Here is a 16126-nt window from a genome sequence, read left to right on the forward strand (position 1 = left end):
GATGGCTAAAGGCAATTTAGGCATTTAAACTGACCAGTCTGATCTCTCTCCTTTTAGGTCTAGACCACTCTCTTAGCAGGCATAAAGATTTACAGTGTGCACCAGATTTTGTAGGGTGAGGTAGTTTCAGGAGACAGTCTTCCAAAATACTGGTAAAGAAGTGAGACAGAATCATCAGGAAAATACCCTAGTGCATAGGACAAGGTGTACTTAAATTATAGCCAGATCATGACTGCCCTTGATGTTTTGTATAATTCTTAATACGGAGAAGGCAATGTGTCCAGTTGTCCATTAGGTACTATTGCAAATTGTTGAATATTCTTTTCTATGAGGCAAATGATGTATTTTTCAGGTAAATTGACATTGATTAACAGTGAGCCATGGAGTGAAATTAGTTTTAAAAGATTGATTGCAATAATACTCAATATTTTCTATAAAGACAAGAAGACTCAGGAAGGACTCATCATATCCATGTCCCTTTCCAGATTGGTTTTAATTTCAATATTCCACAGGTGATGGGATTTTGGCACAGACTGGAAGCACTGTAGCGGTGGAAGAGTCACCATGAATTTTTGGTCCTACCTGTGGGATGGCTTTGCTAAATAGGAGCCTTATCCACTTGCCCACTTCCTCTGTAGAAGGAAGTCTCAGTTTCTCAGAAAACAAACTTAGCTGTCTCCTAGGAATTCTCCAGAGCTGCTTCCCACTTTCACCAGAGGTAGGAGATAGGCGAGTATGAAGAGCCATGAAGAAAGAACACTGAATTTGGAAATGGGGATGCAGATTCTCAAAGCAGCTTCCTCCCCTCCCTAAGTCTGGAAGGGGAGTGAACCATCCTACTACAACTGTCTATTCTCCTTCCTCTCCCAAGTTTAGGAAGAAATATGTGAGGACACAGTATGGAGGAAGAAGCAGCAAAGCAGAGGGGAAGTCAGCTAGACAGATGTAGGTGTGCAGATTAAAACTGTCTGCAAGTCAGCAAAGGGAGAGTTGGTGGAGAGCAAAACTGTTGTAAGCAGTGGGAACAGGAGTAAGTAATGTGGAGAGTGGAGCAAGTGTCTGCTACTGAGCCTGAACATGGAGAACAGGTGGGGGAAGCTGTAGAAAGGCCTAAATTTCTGAATACTACTGGGAAGGCAGACAAAATTAAGTTGTATATACACTCAAGGTAAGTAGGAATCATTCAAAATAAATAATAAAAAAAAAACATAGTTAATGTTATAAGCAGAAAAACTCACTATTTTATATGTCTTGTGATTGGTCATAGGACTGTATTCTTCATCTTAAAACTTTGCAAAAATATTAGAGCAAAATTATTTCTTTACCTGCTATGAGCTACAACATCCGGAGGGTTCTTCCTTCTCTCTGTCAGTACTGCAGAGCAAAGGTGGTCACAGACACATTTCCTACTCAACTGATGTACTTTTGCTTGTTTTTCATGGTTAGAATACTTGAGCCATTCTCAGCTGGACCTGATGACAGAACAGGGTTGATTTGCCCTCAGAGCCCTGTATTTTAAAAGGAAAAGGTACTCTGTTAGAGGAAACTTAGATAGTGATGTAGACTTCGTGCAAGCTCTGTGGCCTAAATAGGCAGTGCTCCCAGACAGAGAAATTAGAAGTGGCTGTTGGGTATCTATTAGGAGGGAGTAAGAAGAGTTCCTGCTCAGGGTGCTGCTGCTGCCTGGCATGTGGAGATGCCAGCTGAGGACAAACACCCCCAGGTCCCTGCTCCACAGCTGCTGCCGAGGAGCTGCTGATGTCAGCACCTGTGCCTGGCAGAGCAGACTACTGAGGGACCCGACGCCAACGTAGAGGGAGAGCGAGAGGAAGAGGAAGCTGCTGGGGAGTGTACTAAGTTGTGGGGGAAGGCGCCAGAAAGGGGGAGCATTGCCTGGCTGTCGCAGCTGCTCATTGTGCCTCAACCTGGAGGGCAGGCAGAATTGCAGTTTGTGCAATCAGGAACACAGCTACTATATTCCCTCTACTCCCCCTTGCCCTCAGGCAAATCTCTCACCACACAGGGCAGGGTTGTGTCTTTCTTGGCTGGCATTGACAGACATCTCTTAAAATATGGTGAGTCCAGTATAAAAGTTATGTCTTGTACGATAATGATATAGGACACAATGTTTTCTGTATTTTGATAGCAATTAGTTTCACAGCTGCAGTTCATTTGGACATGCTCAGTGTGTCTGCTTCACTGGCCAGGCGTATGATTTGCTGCACATGCACAAAGCTGTATGCATGTAATGTAGTTAACTGGGACTGTCCTGGCTTTATACTCACCATCTCTAGCCCTATATTTGATATAATGGCAATCGTAGACGGCTGGTGGCCAGTGACCTCTATGTCAATGACATGAGAGTTGCAGGAGAGCAGCCTGTACTCAGCAGGAGGTTCTGCAGGTAGATTTCCTTCTGACACTTCCATGGTGCAAGAACATTTGACCTATTCAGCACTGAATGGTGCTTAAGTGATATAATGAACTCCTTCATTGGCAGGTATATATAGATAACAGCACCTAGATTTCATATGGATTAAACTTCTTTACTCTGATGTTTGTCTACTGTTTCAAAATAAATATTTCACTACTGAAATAAAGTTGACAAATAGAATTTGACTATAAAATCAAGTCTGGGATAAGTGGGCTTATCTTTAACAGAAGTATTTGTACTGAAGGATATCCTAGACATAGAAAGTACTTTGACCTCAAGTTCTTTAATATTTCCAGGAAATAAGAGACTTTTTGAGCTAGCATTATGGGCTAAAATAGAAGATACTATATGCTTGGCCTCTGCAATATAAGTAAAACAAATCAGTGGATCTGTATCTGTCTATCACAGCCATTAAAGATGGTTGCTTTTCCCATTTTTTACGGACATTCTTGATTTTGGAAGGACTGACATGCTATTATAGTATTTTTTGTCTTGTATCACTCGCATAAAAAAAGATAATGCCACTGTGCAACTTCCAACTCCGTGCTCTTTAAGCTTTCTCCTTAGCTTGTCAGTGACTGAAAAAGTACGTGTTATGAACATCCACAAGCTAAGTGATTTCTTCCTGTACATACCACATGAAGAAGTCAATATTTATACCTGATAGTTGATAGAATTCATTAAATATCTTTTGCTAAATAACTTTCTGTACTACTTTCTCCTTGTTTAATATTTGTCCACAGAAGTATTTGTAGTTTGAATTGAATGCCTGGTTAAGAAGAACACAGTAAGAACAACATATTTAATATTTATTTGGTAGCACAACACAGTAGACACAGAAGAGGTGAGAGAGAATGCAAATAGAGGAAGAAGAAAAAGTGATTAAGTGACATGGAGAGAACACAAAATATTCCTGCACGACTACAGTGGTTCTGAGAAAAATAAACAGCGAGATAAGATTAGATATTTGGATTTTAGATTTTAAAAGTTAGGTATTTAAAGTAACAAATAATACTTAAGGAGGACTGTAAATGAATATTCACAGCATACATGTTGATTTGTCCACAAACGTGCTTCAGGAAAAATCCAGAAGTGACCTACTTCTCTACGATCTGGACCATTCGGGTTCTTCATGTTTGGAACATATTTTATCTTCACTGAGAGGCTATCAGTATGGGAAATTTTTATTTTTCTATTGTTTCAGCTTGTGATGTAATTTTAGTACGCAGAAGTTATACTACAGCAAAATCTAATAACAACAACGAATGCACATCGCTGAGAGCGGTTAAAGTTCTCAAGGCAGTTCTGAGTTTATTTATAGAGAAATAGTAAGGGACAATGGGATTTTGTGAGAAAGTATATTGTGGAATTTTCACACAGAAAGTGCTTTAGACAGTAGCGTTTTTTTCTGAAAATATAGCAAATAATGGTTTACACTTGTAATAAAAATAACACATCTTGCCCTGTTTTCTGAAATATATTCTTTGAGGGCAAAGGAAGTCACACCTGTACAGACAGAGGAAGGATTTTGGCCATTTATGTAGTGATTTGAAGAAAAATCAAACCTAATCTACCAGTAGCGAGATGCTGCAATATGTTTAATATTGAACTTTCATATTATAAAAGTGACTGCAGAAGCAAATATATCTTTACTTGTCTTCACATAAGAAAAGCTGCACCAGATACTATAATGTTTATTTTAGCAGGTATGTCTTTGCATATATATCTGTGGGTAAAATTTCAACATGTGTGCATTTGGTAAATATAATAACGGAATAATCCAACCTCATTTTCATATATTGGTTTCTAGCTATGTTTCTCTGCTATGTGTGTATTTGTGATTATCCAATCCAGAGTGGCTTTTCTAGTAATTTCTTTTCTCTATCTGTATAGACTGGAATACAGAATCTAGATCTTTCTGTATTTCTGACATCAATAAAATTCTTCTTCCAATCACAATTAAGTGCATCATTTAAATAGAGAAATTTGAAGAGTCTTTACATGATCATCCTTAGAAAGTTGCATACAAATACATCATGTCTATGGTTTCGATGTATTTAATTAGTCCTGCTGTCCTTGCACTGTATAACAGACTACCAACCTTGTTAAAGCAAGCCTGAAATGTAAAAATTACATAACTTGATATTTAATTTTTATTTTATAAAGAAAACAGTTTTGAACATTCCCAGCCAAGTTCAGAGTAAATTACCTCAGTCTTGAACTGGATAGTAATTTATCAAAAAAAATTCTATGGTACAGATATATCAACCTTGTATTTTGCAGTTGCAGTTTATGTTTGTCCATTGTATCTTTAAATTCCCTCTTGGAGTGGACTCTTAATCCTTTTATTGAAGTGATATGCCCAAAACAAACGTTCCCAATGATTAATTCCTACATACATTTGTTGTTACAACCTCTTCTCTTTATAGTTTTGCTATGGTGTGCTTGTAGTTGAGCAGTCTTTCTGTGCATGGTCAGAGTTATATGTACTACATTTCTTATATAATAATGTATTTTTTGTCTTTGGCTTTGACTTAGTGTTTTTCTCTTCTCCAGCATCTTTTGGTGCTAGTAGCTTCCTGTCTTGTGATATCTTCGCAAATGTTGTAAATATCCATACCTAGCATTTTAATAAATGAGAGATTGGTGTTATGTACTGAAGAACAGAATTGTATTGTCTGAGATTTTACCTGTTCAGAGCAAGAAGCAAATTATCTGGTGTTATTTAAACTCATTCTTTTCCTTTGTCATATAAAATTCTTTCCTTTTTATTCCTAATACCAGTTTTTCTGTGGTAAAACAAAGAAGAATACAAGAAGGAGGGACCAAGCAGGAACAAAGAAAAGAATTGTTCAGGGAATTAAAATCAACTGAAATAGAATGTGTTAGGATACTGGTTACACGTATTGCTGAATTACTATTGTTACTTCTTTCAGTGCCTAGATGGTTCTTGTTTTTCATATACAAGATACAGCTTTAAACAGCATAGGGTGGAACCACATACACAAAAAGAACTGAAGCTGCTGTTGTATAGCAGCCATCTTGTTCCACCTTCTTATGGTCCTCCACTTTGCTCTTCTAGCTATTTTCTTAAAGTTGTAGCAATCTAAATTGGAAAAAAATAGTAAAGATTTCCCTCTGGTGTAATTTTAAGATCTTCATGCTTTTTGTTATCACATCTGCAATTACTGTGAAGTAGAAAAGGACCTTGTTAGGGTCATGCATCTATGAAACCGAGATATAAAATGTTGTCTCTGGAGAAATAGTTCTTTGCCCCCTGGTGGTGAATTAATCTTGAAAAATATTATAAAACACTTCTAGGAAAATTTACTTGAAATTAAAAAGAGATACTAATTGCTTCAGTGAATACAAATAACAGTAAACTGCTAAGGAGTACTTAATGTGTCAGATAGAATTAAGATCCTGAAACGCACAAGCACCATTGATCTTTGATAGTCACTGCAGAATAGGAAAAAAAAAATCAACACCACCATTTGGAAACTGTATGAGATCTTCAGCATTTCAGAATCATGTTTCTTATTTTGCTTATTTTGGGGGTTTAATCTACATGTCTTGAGAACATACTGCAATCCTGAGAATCCCTGATTACTGTAGATGGACTAATGGAGTTACATTAATCTACACAGCATCTTCAGATATGCCTCTCTCTGGAGATTAGTAATATCATTCACACAGTGAGAGTTCCCATTTTGGGAGACTAGAGTTACACTCCCTGAATGAAAATATTGAAAGAGCTGTACATATTTCTATAAATCATCTTGAGATTTTCAGTTTGAGTACACTGAACATCTCCATATCATGCCAGAATATCATTCTTTGTAATAACAGAACTGACATGGAAAGTCATCCACTTTCAATTCAAGTCACAGATCATTTTGCAAGGTGTGAAGAATATATTATTTAATAAGAATGTAACAGCCTTCTAATAGCTGGTTTTATTCTTTTAATTCCTGTGCCTCCTTAACTTTTACCTGAGACAGTGTTTCCCTGTGTTGCTGTTCTTCTTACAAGAAAATATGTATTAAAGTATAATATCAGACTATTGTCATGTCATGCAGCAAAATGTTATGCAATTATGTTGGAAAGAGGCCATTTAGATCTTGCCTTTCATATGTTGACTTTATACTATTAGGATATGGCTGATATTCTGAAGATGAACCCTCTTTAATTATCCCATAGTCTCATCTTGCATTATGTTAATTTAGCCTCAGATAACTTTTGGGTTTGGAAAGTATCATCACAGCGTACAGCAAGCTGAATAGGCAGGGATTGTTTTGGTTTTTGCACTAATTATGTAACACAAGGGGAAAAAAAAAAAGAGTACCATTTCTAAAAAGGAGGACTGAGCTGCCCAGGCCAGGAATGACATAGCTGTTTCTTAAATAACATTCTTTCATGTTGCATGGCCCATAATAGAACCAGCTTTCTCTTTCTATCTGTTGCGTTTACTTCTCTTCCCATTCCCACATTTTTTTCTCATTACTCTGACTTATGTGTGGCCTAAGGTAACAGCTGGTCTACACAAATGGCATATTCCTTACAGATCTTTCAGAGGGCAGAATTGCTATGAAGTAATCCTATTCCCATTTATTTTTCCCACTCTCATGCTGGATGTTATCTCCCTTCATTCGCCACTTCATCCTGATCCAGCTGTTTGTGTGGCTACATTTTAAACTAGATCTGTGAGATAATTTGGTTTAAAAACAGAACAGTTAGAAAGCCAGTGACTAGATCGCTTGTCTAACAGAACACAACACTAGGCAGCACCTCAGAGCAAACTTGCTGCCTTCCAGCTCACTGCTTCTGCAGCAGAGCTCTCTCTTCCTGTGCAAGTCCTCAAAACATTCTTGCCAGCTGTGAAACAGAATTCCTCCCTCCACTCTGCTTAGCCTCACTGCTTGGGGAAGTTTTCTTTGAGCTCTCAGGGTGTAGTTATACAAAGGTTTTTTCCAATAGGAAAGCCAGTGTAAGCCAGGCAGTTTCCTGACTGCTATGCCCTCTTGTTCTTGCTCCTGCATCACAGTTCACTGTCCCTTGATTGTGCCAATGCAGCTGTTTCTAGGTTGCGTTATAAATTGGATTACTGAAATAAATCTGAGTTTGTGTGTGTGTATGTGCATATATGTGTGTGTGAACATTTTTTTTTAAAAATCTGGATCGTTTCAGTCATCTGATTTATAATGTGGCCCACAAAGACCTGAATTAGCAAACAGTGAACAGTGGCACAGAGGTGGGAACAAGCGTTGGGGCTGGGGGGAGGGTGCAGGAAACCCTTAAGCCAGCTTTGTTCACAGAGAAAACTACTGTTACTATACAAAACCATACAGAACACCTAAATTAAATAGGCAGAAGACTAGAATAGACTGAAGAGCAGTCAAATTCTTGATTTGGTGGAAATAAGGCTTTATCTTCAGGAAAAAAAAAGGAAAAAAGAGGTGGACCCTTAATAAGCTCTTTCCACTGGTCTATTTGTATTCATTTGAGACACCTAAATAGCAGGCTATTTAGCTATTCAGAATATGATCATGTGAATTCTGCTGGGCTTGTAAAGCGTGTTGGTTTTTCAGTAGTGTTAAAAATGCTAATAATAACTGGTTCATGCCTCAGGCCTTGGATGCTACTGTCAATTAGTGTCAGAACACAGATTTATTTTAACAGATTACATTCTTGTATATGCTTCTTGCCTGTACAGTTTGCAAAGCGTAACTTAGTGACTTAGTGTACCTCATTCAGTGATAGCTGCCAGCACGTGTAGGCAACTTCAGGACAGAAAAAGGAAATGCCATACTTACCTTTATAGCTCTTGATATCCTTAAAATAAAGGAATTGCCCAGCTGGGGAAACCATATATAAAATCTGGTGTTTCACTTAAAAATCTGATCCTCTAGCCATTTATGTCATGTTTCAATATTAGAAAAAATACTAGTATCTCCCAAATGTGAGCACTTTTAGATCATAATGGGAATGCTACAAGTAATCCCCTACTTTCTTCTTTAAGCTTGTGTCACAGTACTAAGATTTAAATTGTCATCACTGGTCATCTAACTTACCAGTCATTGCACATGCCACTGGAAATTTCTCTGGTATATTGTTTCAGGCTTATTGCTAAGGCAAGCATTGCTGAATTGGTTTATGTTTGTTTCGTATTGTAAGGCTTTCTCTGAAACCATGAGAGAGTACTGTCTTTTAAAAATAATTTATCTGATTTATTTTATATTCCGGCAGTCTAGGGTGACATGGATTAAAGTGTTGGAGAAGAAGGAAGGATTCTAATGACTTATCAAGAAAAAGTAACTCTTCATGACTTTAAAACAGGAAAATGGAAAAATGATAAGAGACTAAGTCATTAGTATGGGTGTGCTTACAGCATGTTCATAGTTCAGTTGGGTTTTGTATTATGCTATAAAATATGGCATCTTCTTCCCTAACTTTCTATATTTACTCTTGGGGTAGTGAATGATTTTAATGAAAACATTTAAACTTATTTCAAAGTCTAGAAATAAAAAGAAATCCTTTTAAAGAATATCACATATAAGTATATATACTATATAGTATCAGGCCTTCTCTCCCAAGAGTTTAAGGAGTAGAATAAAAATGATTATTCAAATTTTCCGCAATGTTAAAAATGATTGGAATAATTTAGATATTGACTTAAATGTAAAAAAACCTCTTAAATATGTATTTTAAATAATCACAATCACATTATCATTAGTGGATTTTACTGGAAGAATTCAAGATGTTTCTTTCAAAATAGCTGTAATTTTCTATTGCTCACAAAAGTATTGAAGCCACAAGCTATTTGCAATTGGTGGTCAGTGCTGGGACAGTTTCTCTTAGTTTCAGCGGAACTGAATATATTACCTGCTTTTATCAGGTTTTTTGAAAGTTGTTTTAACTTCAGTTTCAGCAACAGTAACCAAAGATGGATTTTGAAAGGGATCATTCTTCATAGATTCTGAACAACGCAAAATAGTATGAAAATGACAAATGCTTCCTTTCAAAGTTGATCATTGCACTAGATCAACTTAACTAAGAAGGCTAAGAAACTAATAAGGCAAGGTGACGTATAAATGGAAAAATATAGAAGGAGTCAGAAGGAAAGAATTTGGAAATTATATATGAAGGGGATTGGAGTACTATTAATCACAAACATTGAAAAAAATCTTCAGTCTGGTTTAAAAATGATACTACCTTTTGAACCCTCTATTTGCCACTGGCTTCTAAGAGTACTTAACATTTCTAAGGTTTCTTCCACAGCCAGAAGAGTTCGTAACTTTTTGAATCAAAACTTGGTACGTTTATGCAATAGAATATGAGGCTTGAAAACATGAAGGGAGATATAGTGGGCAGTAAAGGGAATTCATGCTGTGAATACAGATGTGCAAATACAGTAGATTAAGAAAATAAGTAAGAGGGAAGAAACTGATTTATACTTTAACAGATTCAGTTACTCCAGCAAAACAAAGCAGCTGATAAATTAATTAGCCTATTTTATCTAATGACTTTGTGATTCTCTAGAAAATGACTATTTTTTGGCTCTATGACAAAGCAGGGGAAGCATCTCTTTTGGCTGACAAAAATGCTCTTTTTTTCTGAGAAGGATGAATTACAAAAAGGCTCTAAAGCAACCATTGTTGGTTAAACGATTATTTCCTGGCAAATAGGTTTAAGTGTCTTTCAGAAAACAGCCAGAGGCAGAATCACGATCCTAACCGCCCAGTGGGCATGCGTGCATATGGGATAAACCGTAAGTTTAAATATCAATCTAATTAATATTTAAGCAGTTTATACAAATGGGAACAGTTTCAATATGAGAGAATACCTAAGACTACTGTATGTTCTATGAGTTGGAAAACTGATAAAGGCTGGATCACACTTTTATTCTGAATTAAGCAGTGTATTTTAAAGCCACATCTCGCTATCCCCATACAGTATCCAAGGCAGTGTTTTTTGAGTAGTAATTTTGTAAAGGGTACCTAACTCCTCTCGTAAATCTAGGTGCCTATGGGTTTGGCATTTGGGGCTTTTTTAACTGAAAAAAATGTTTTCTTAACTTGAATCAGTTCATGGCTATTTTGGGGATGACTGAAACTATCTTTTCTTAAAGAGAAAATTCTGAAAATGAGTTATTAACCAGACCTAGTCTCAGGTGAGATAAAATAAATGCAGTGTTCCAGGGAACCTAACTGTACATGTAAAAATGAAACAAGTCGTTTAATCTTAATAATGTGCATGATCAAGTCATCGTAATGTTTTAATTTCTCATTTAGCATTCATGTTTAACATTAATTTAAACAAGCAACTAATAAAGTGGCTGGACAAAACAGCTTAAAATAGAGTTGAGATTGGACATACACCGGGGGGGATTTTGTGGTAAAACAGGTTAGGATAATCTTACTCGGCTCTAGAGAATTACGCATTTAAAAGGGGAAGCACAACACCGTGCAGCAGGGTACCACGGCAGCCTTAGCTCTACCTACACCGACAGGCCACACAGGAACGCGGCCTTACCGCGTTACCGGCAGAGCGGCTCCGGAGGCCTCTCCGGCGCTGGCGGCTGCCCAGATGTGACCGCCTGCCTTCACCGGGTCTGCCCGGAGCCCCGCGGCAGCGCTGAGCGTGCCCGGGGCAGCGGGGGTCGGTATCTCCCCACCGAAAGAGGAGGCGGCGGCGTCTTCGGGGCAGTCGCCCCGCGGAGGCAGCGAGGCTCCGCTCGGTGACGGCTCGCGGAGCCCCGGGGGACGGGCAGGGCAGGGCAGCCCCGCGAGCGGCGCGGCGGAGCGAGAAGAGGCCGGGACAGGGGCGTGGGGGAGAGGAGGAAGGACGCGGCAGGAAAGGGAGGGAGAAGGGCCGGCGGCCGGCTCGCCGTGGGGCACCACCCCGCCCCCCGCCCCAGCCGGGCGCGCTGCGCGAGCCGCGGCCGTTGCCCGGCGCGCGAGGCGGCGGCCGCTGCCCGCCTCCTCCCCGGCCCCCTCCACCGCGCGAGCGCGCCGGGGCCGCGGCCGGTTGCCGGGGCAGCCGACGTCACAGACTGTGGCGGCGGCGATTGGCCGGCGGAAAGCGCCTCCCCTCCCCGTGGCCGCGCCGGGGGCGGCGCGGCGCGGCCGCCCGCCCTCAGTGCGGAGCTGTGGCTGGGGCGTGCGTGGCCGAGCCGAGCCGAGCCGAGTCGGCCCCGGCCCTGCTCCGGCCACGTCCTCGCCTCCGCCGCCTGCCCGGCGGGGGCCATGGGCCGCCCGCGGCCTGCGCCGCGCCGCCGCCTCCTGCCGCTGCTAGCGCTGCTGGCGCTGCTGGCGCCCCGCGCCCGCGCCTGGGACAGCGGCGACCTGGAGCTCTTCGACCTGGTGGAGGAGGTGCCGCAGAGCTTCTACGGCTTCCTGGGCGTGCAGCAGGTGAGCGCGGCGCCGGGCCCGCCGCCCGGCAGGCGGCCTGCCGCGGCCTGCCCCGCGGCCTCCGCGCCGCCCCGCGCCCCGCCCGGCCGCGCCGGGCCCTGGGCAGCCGCCGCCGCCCCACGCGCGCCGCCGCTGACACGCGCGCCGCTGGCAGCCGGGCAGCCCGCGGCTCCACTCGCCGCGCGGCCGCCGCGGGGGCTCGCCTTTAAGCGCTGTTCCGCTCCCCACCGTAAATCTACCCCCTCCGCCACGTGTATCTGTGCCTGTTCCTGCCGCCTGTTGCTCTTCTGAACAGAGCCCCTTTTCTTCCCCGCTGTCTGGGCAGATGCTCGTGGGCTGCTCCCTGCGCTGCCCACGCGCGTCCTTGGCACGATAGTTCCTCTGTCCCTTGCTCTGCCTGGCTGCTGGTCCCCTCTCTTGCTCTTGTGCATCGCCATGCGTCACAGCCCCTGATTTCTCCCGTTCATGCCATGGGATACCCTGACCCTCTACCTCGGTAATGGCTTTCAAATTGTTGCATTTTTTTGCCTTCTGTCTATCACGCTTATTGTTCATAGTCCTAGCTGTGCCTGCTAAGCATCACTTAAAATTCTTAAAGCATTTACTGTGCACCTTCAGTTGGTGTTCATATCGCATACGTAACCTAGACAGAAACTCCTGTTTGAAGCATTTTTATCTTATGTTCCTTGTATATGCTTTAGACACTGTCTCTGGTCTCACCATCAGGTGACATTTTCAACTTGTATCACTCTTTCTTTGTCCTGGACCCCGCTGCTGGCCTTTCTCAATCTGCTAGATAATCTGCTGTGTTATCATGCGTGATCTCATTTGATCTCTTTTGATGCGTCTTAACCATCTTCCTTATTGTCTCTTTCTTCCAGCTAATATTGCTCTCCCTAGAGTCAGATATACATCATTTTAATCTATTTTATTTTATCCAGAGTCCCCAAAAGATGTTTTGCTTTTTATTTCTCCTAAAATCTCTACATTCTGGTGGCTAATCGTGCTGTTGGAATGGTCTCCCTCACAACCTGGAGGTCTATTCTGATGTAGTTACTGTAATTTTTGAGACTAATAACCATGATTTCAGGTACACTTCATTAGGGCGGTGTCTATGAGGAGAGGGAAAGCTGGCTTCAATATGGCAGAACCCACAGTGGTTTCTGTGGTGGTTACAAGATGATAGTTGGTGGATTCTGAGACTATCTTATCTCTTTCCTCCTTAAGCATGTGGAACATCATCACTAATCATCACTATCATCATACATACAAACAGCAAGAACTGCTACCCAAGGTTCAGTTTCATGGGCCTAAATATTTAATCTTCAGTTCATGAAGAGCAATTTTAATGTTATATATTATAGATATATGACTTTTTTTAATTCATGATGTTCAAATTTGTCATGCAATGTTGTATTAGTATGTTCCACAATCCTTTTTTCCAGACTGAATTTGCAGCTTGCACAATAAGTTTAATGAAACATAATGTAATTATTTTGTAATTATTATGTAATTAATTATTGGGCATTCTGCTAGGTCATATTTCTACTCAGGGTTTACAACATAATAAGTCTTTATGGAGAACTTGAATCACTTGCAGTAAGCAAGCAGGTAAGAAGTTGGTGGAAAATTCAAGACGAATGAAAGGATGTTCTGTTAGATATAAGTACAGGTTAATCATCCTGATATCACTACAGACAAAACTTGAAGCTTAAACTGTATTAGATGTCTTATATGCATAAAATAATACACTTGTGATTATGATAATAGAGTAAGCTAAGCTCTATGGCTTAGTGATGCAAATCAAATGGAAACTGGTAAGCAATGGAAGAAACTTTATTGGCTTACAGATTCTTCCACATTGAATATTTTGTTTCTACTACTTGCTTCTCCAGCACAGACCTGTACCAAATGCTTCAAACAAGATGCTGAAGTAGGGTTTTTGCTTGCACTGACTCATTAGAGAGCTACAGTGGTTTTAAGTTACCATTTGAGAAAGGTCCTGCAACAGAGTCAAGGGATGGAAATGTGTGCAAGTGTTAGCTGTTCTGTTTCCTACTTTGGATGTCTTAACACACAGATACCTTTTACCATAATGCATTGCAACTTAACATAATTGCAGATGTGCTGTTTCTGTATTTCTTTCTTTTTTTTAATAGCTATATTCTAATGGATCTGGCTATCTTTTTTTGTTGGTCACTGTTATTTTAATTGGAATGTCTTTAACTAGAATGCTATGATTAGCTTTTTTGTAGTTTTGGGGCTATGGTTTTATGCTTTATGCTCAGATGCTTCTCTTGACCTTTTTCTATAAAAGGGATAGAGATTATGTGGCAATAATCTTTGTGTCCATGCTTTTGGACTTTTTCATAATCTCTCATTTATTAAAGCTTGCTTTTTTTAATCACGTTTTGTGATAATTTTATATTCTTCTTGGTGTTCTTCATTGCTTTATAGTGTCCTGAGAACTGCTTCTTCCTTTATGTATTTCTGGGAAAGGAAGAGAGAAGTAGGGTATAACTTCTGTGTATAAGACACAGATGCACAACAGTGTTTGTTAACTGCAGTATGCAACACTGCCCCCCTCCTTTTTTATTTCCTAAACATATCACCTTTTGTTTTGAAAAAATACAAGGAATGACTCCAGCCCTTCCTTAAGCTGTTGAGTAGCTTAGGTTTTGATGGAAGAACTGGCTTCTTGTTGAACCTCATGTGCAATGTTAGAAGCTGATGTTCTCAGCTGACAAGGTGCAGAAGGCATTGTGGGAGGTCCTGCAACTCTCTTGCATGCTTTGATGGAGCCCCTGGCTGCTGGATTCCCCTGAAACTGGAGAGAGGTGATGACTCTTGATGCAAGTGTATACTCTCAGTCACGGGACTGAGTATTTTGCTTTTTGTCCTTTGGAGGGCTTTGTTGAAGCTTCACAGTTAATAACTGCCATCCTGTGTTGGCAGAGCAGGAGGTTTGAAGCTGCTCTAGTGTTTACCAAGATTGGTGATTGAGATGGAGAAAATGATTTTTGTTGTGAATGTGCAGTGTCAGAGGAGGAGTAAGGATGCGGCTGCCTTGTGACTCTTAAAGTAATTGTCCTTAGAGCTTAACTTTGAGGTAAGCCTGGCTCAGAAACTCGCAAGTGTTATGGCTGAGTACCTAGACTGAGAACTCTCTGGTATTATGCAAGGAGACAAATGGATTTGTTAATCCCTCAGATCCCATGATAGTGTAGGGTAATAGGAAGTGTTGTACTGTTACTACTCTGAGTAATTTGGGAATTGGACTACCTACTCTCATTTTTGGCTGCTCCTAAATTGTTGAAATGATCAACTTAAATGGCTTGTTTAAAGTATTATTTATCTAAGAAGTTTGACTTAGTAAGATGGGGAGATAAACTTCTGCCTGAGAAAAGACTATGCTTTCATGTCTGCCAAATGGTTACCGACATTGTGTCCAAATGAAGAAAACAGAATCATAAACTCTTGTCAGAGTTCATCACTTCAGTATAACCAGTCTCAAACTGACAAAAGGATCAGGACCACGTAGCATTCATTTTAAAACTCAGATTAAATAGCTTAATTAAGAGGCTGTGCAGACTCAGTAATAAAACTACCTTGTTACCTGAGAATGAGAGCATGGCAAATGCGATGTCAGCTTTTTGGAAAGATTCCAGGAAGATCTGGAGAACTATAAGCTTGTATGGCTGATGTATGAACTGATCAAGTTAATAATGTTATCTCTTACAGCATTTACTAGCTGGTACCTGCTTAGCAAATATGATATGCTCTGGATGAATCAACCTGGCGTTTGGAATTCTTGCCAAAATATGTTATTCACTGTAACAACTTAGTTCCTTTGCCACTATATGTCTGCTGCTCTACTATTTTTGGCTTGCAGTAAGGAAGGCGCAACAGGCCTCTGAATGTCTTTTGAAACTCTATGTGAGATAGTTCTAGAATGCAAGATCAGTAGGTCGATAAATTTGGAGGGAAAATTGTTTATTTGTGTTATCGACACTTGGAGTGTGCTGATCAAATGAAGATTTGTTAACATGCTCAGGCTTTGTTGCAAATGTCCATGTAAAGCAGTATGTTTTACATTAGCTAGGACTGTGGAATTTCTGAATAATTTTTTTGATTCCTTCTGATCAGATAAGGAAACAGGTCTATATTGAAAGTTCTGCTAAGTCTAACCAGTGCATGAAAGTAAAAGTTTTGCTGCATAGTTTTTGAAACTTTGAAGGATACTAAAAGTACCCTTTGAGGTAGTAGAAGATTCCCTGGAAGC

The 16126-nt window shown here is 40.4% G+C and overlaps 1 protein-coding gene and 1 long non-coding RNA gene across 3 annotated transcripts in view; one reads left to right on the top strand and one right to left on the bottom strand.

Annotated features, from left to right (window-relative positions):
• The window catches only part of LOC134136010 (uncharacterized), a 30734-nt gene extending 19523 nt beyond the window's left edge, over positions 1–11211 (bottom strand). For both annotated transcript variants that reach the window (XR_009957408.1, XR_009957407.1), the window contains exons 1-2: positions 10967–11211; positions 1326–1508 (exon numbers count right to left, since the gene is read on the bottom strand). This is a non-coding gene — a long non-coding RNA (uncharacterized LOC134136010). The remainder of the gene's footprint in view (positions 1–1325; positions 1509–10966) is intronic.
• Positions 11212–11607: 396 nt separating this feature from the next.
• Positions 11608–16126, top strand: part of DNAJC1 (DnaJ heat shock protein family (Hsp40) member C1) — a 109472-nt gene continuing 104953 nt past the window's right edge. The window contains exon 1 of the mRNA XM_062567714.1: positions 11608–11844. Within this exon, the coding sequence (XP_062423698.1) occupies positions 11680–11844 (165 nt within the window). The 5' untranslated portion in view covers positions 11608–11679. The remainder of the gene's footprint in view (positions 11845–16126) is intronic.

Source organism: Rhea pennata, chromosome 2 (assembly GCF_028389875.1).
Source record: "Rhea pennata isolate bPtePen1 chromosome 2, bPtePen1.pri, whole genome shotgun sequence".
NCBI classification, from domain to species: domain Eukaryota; kingdom Metazoa; phylum Chordata; class Aves; order Rheiformes; family Rheidae; genus Rhea; species Rhea pennata.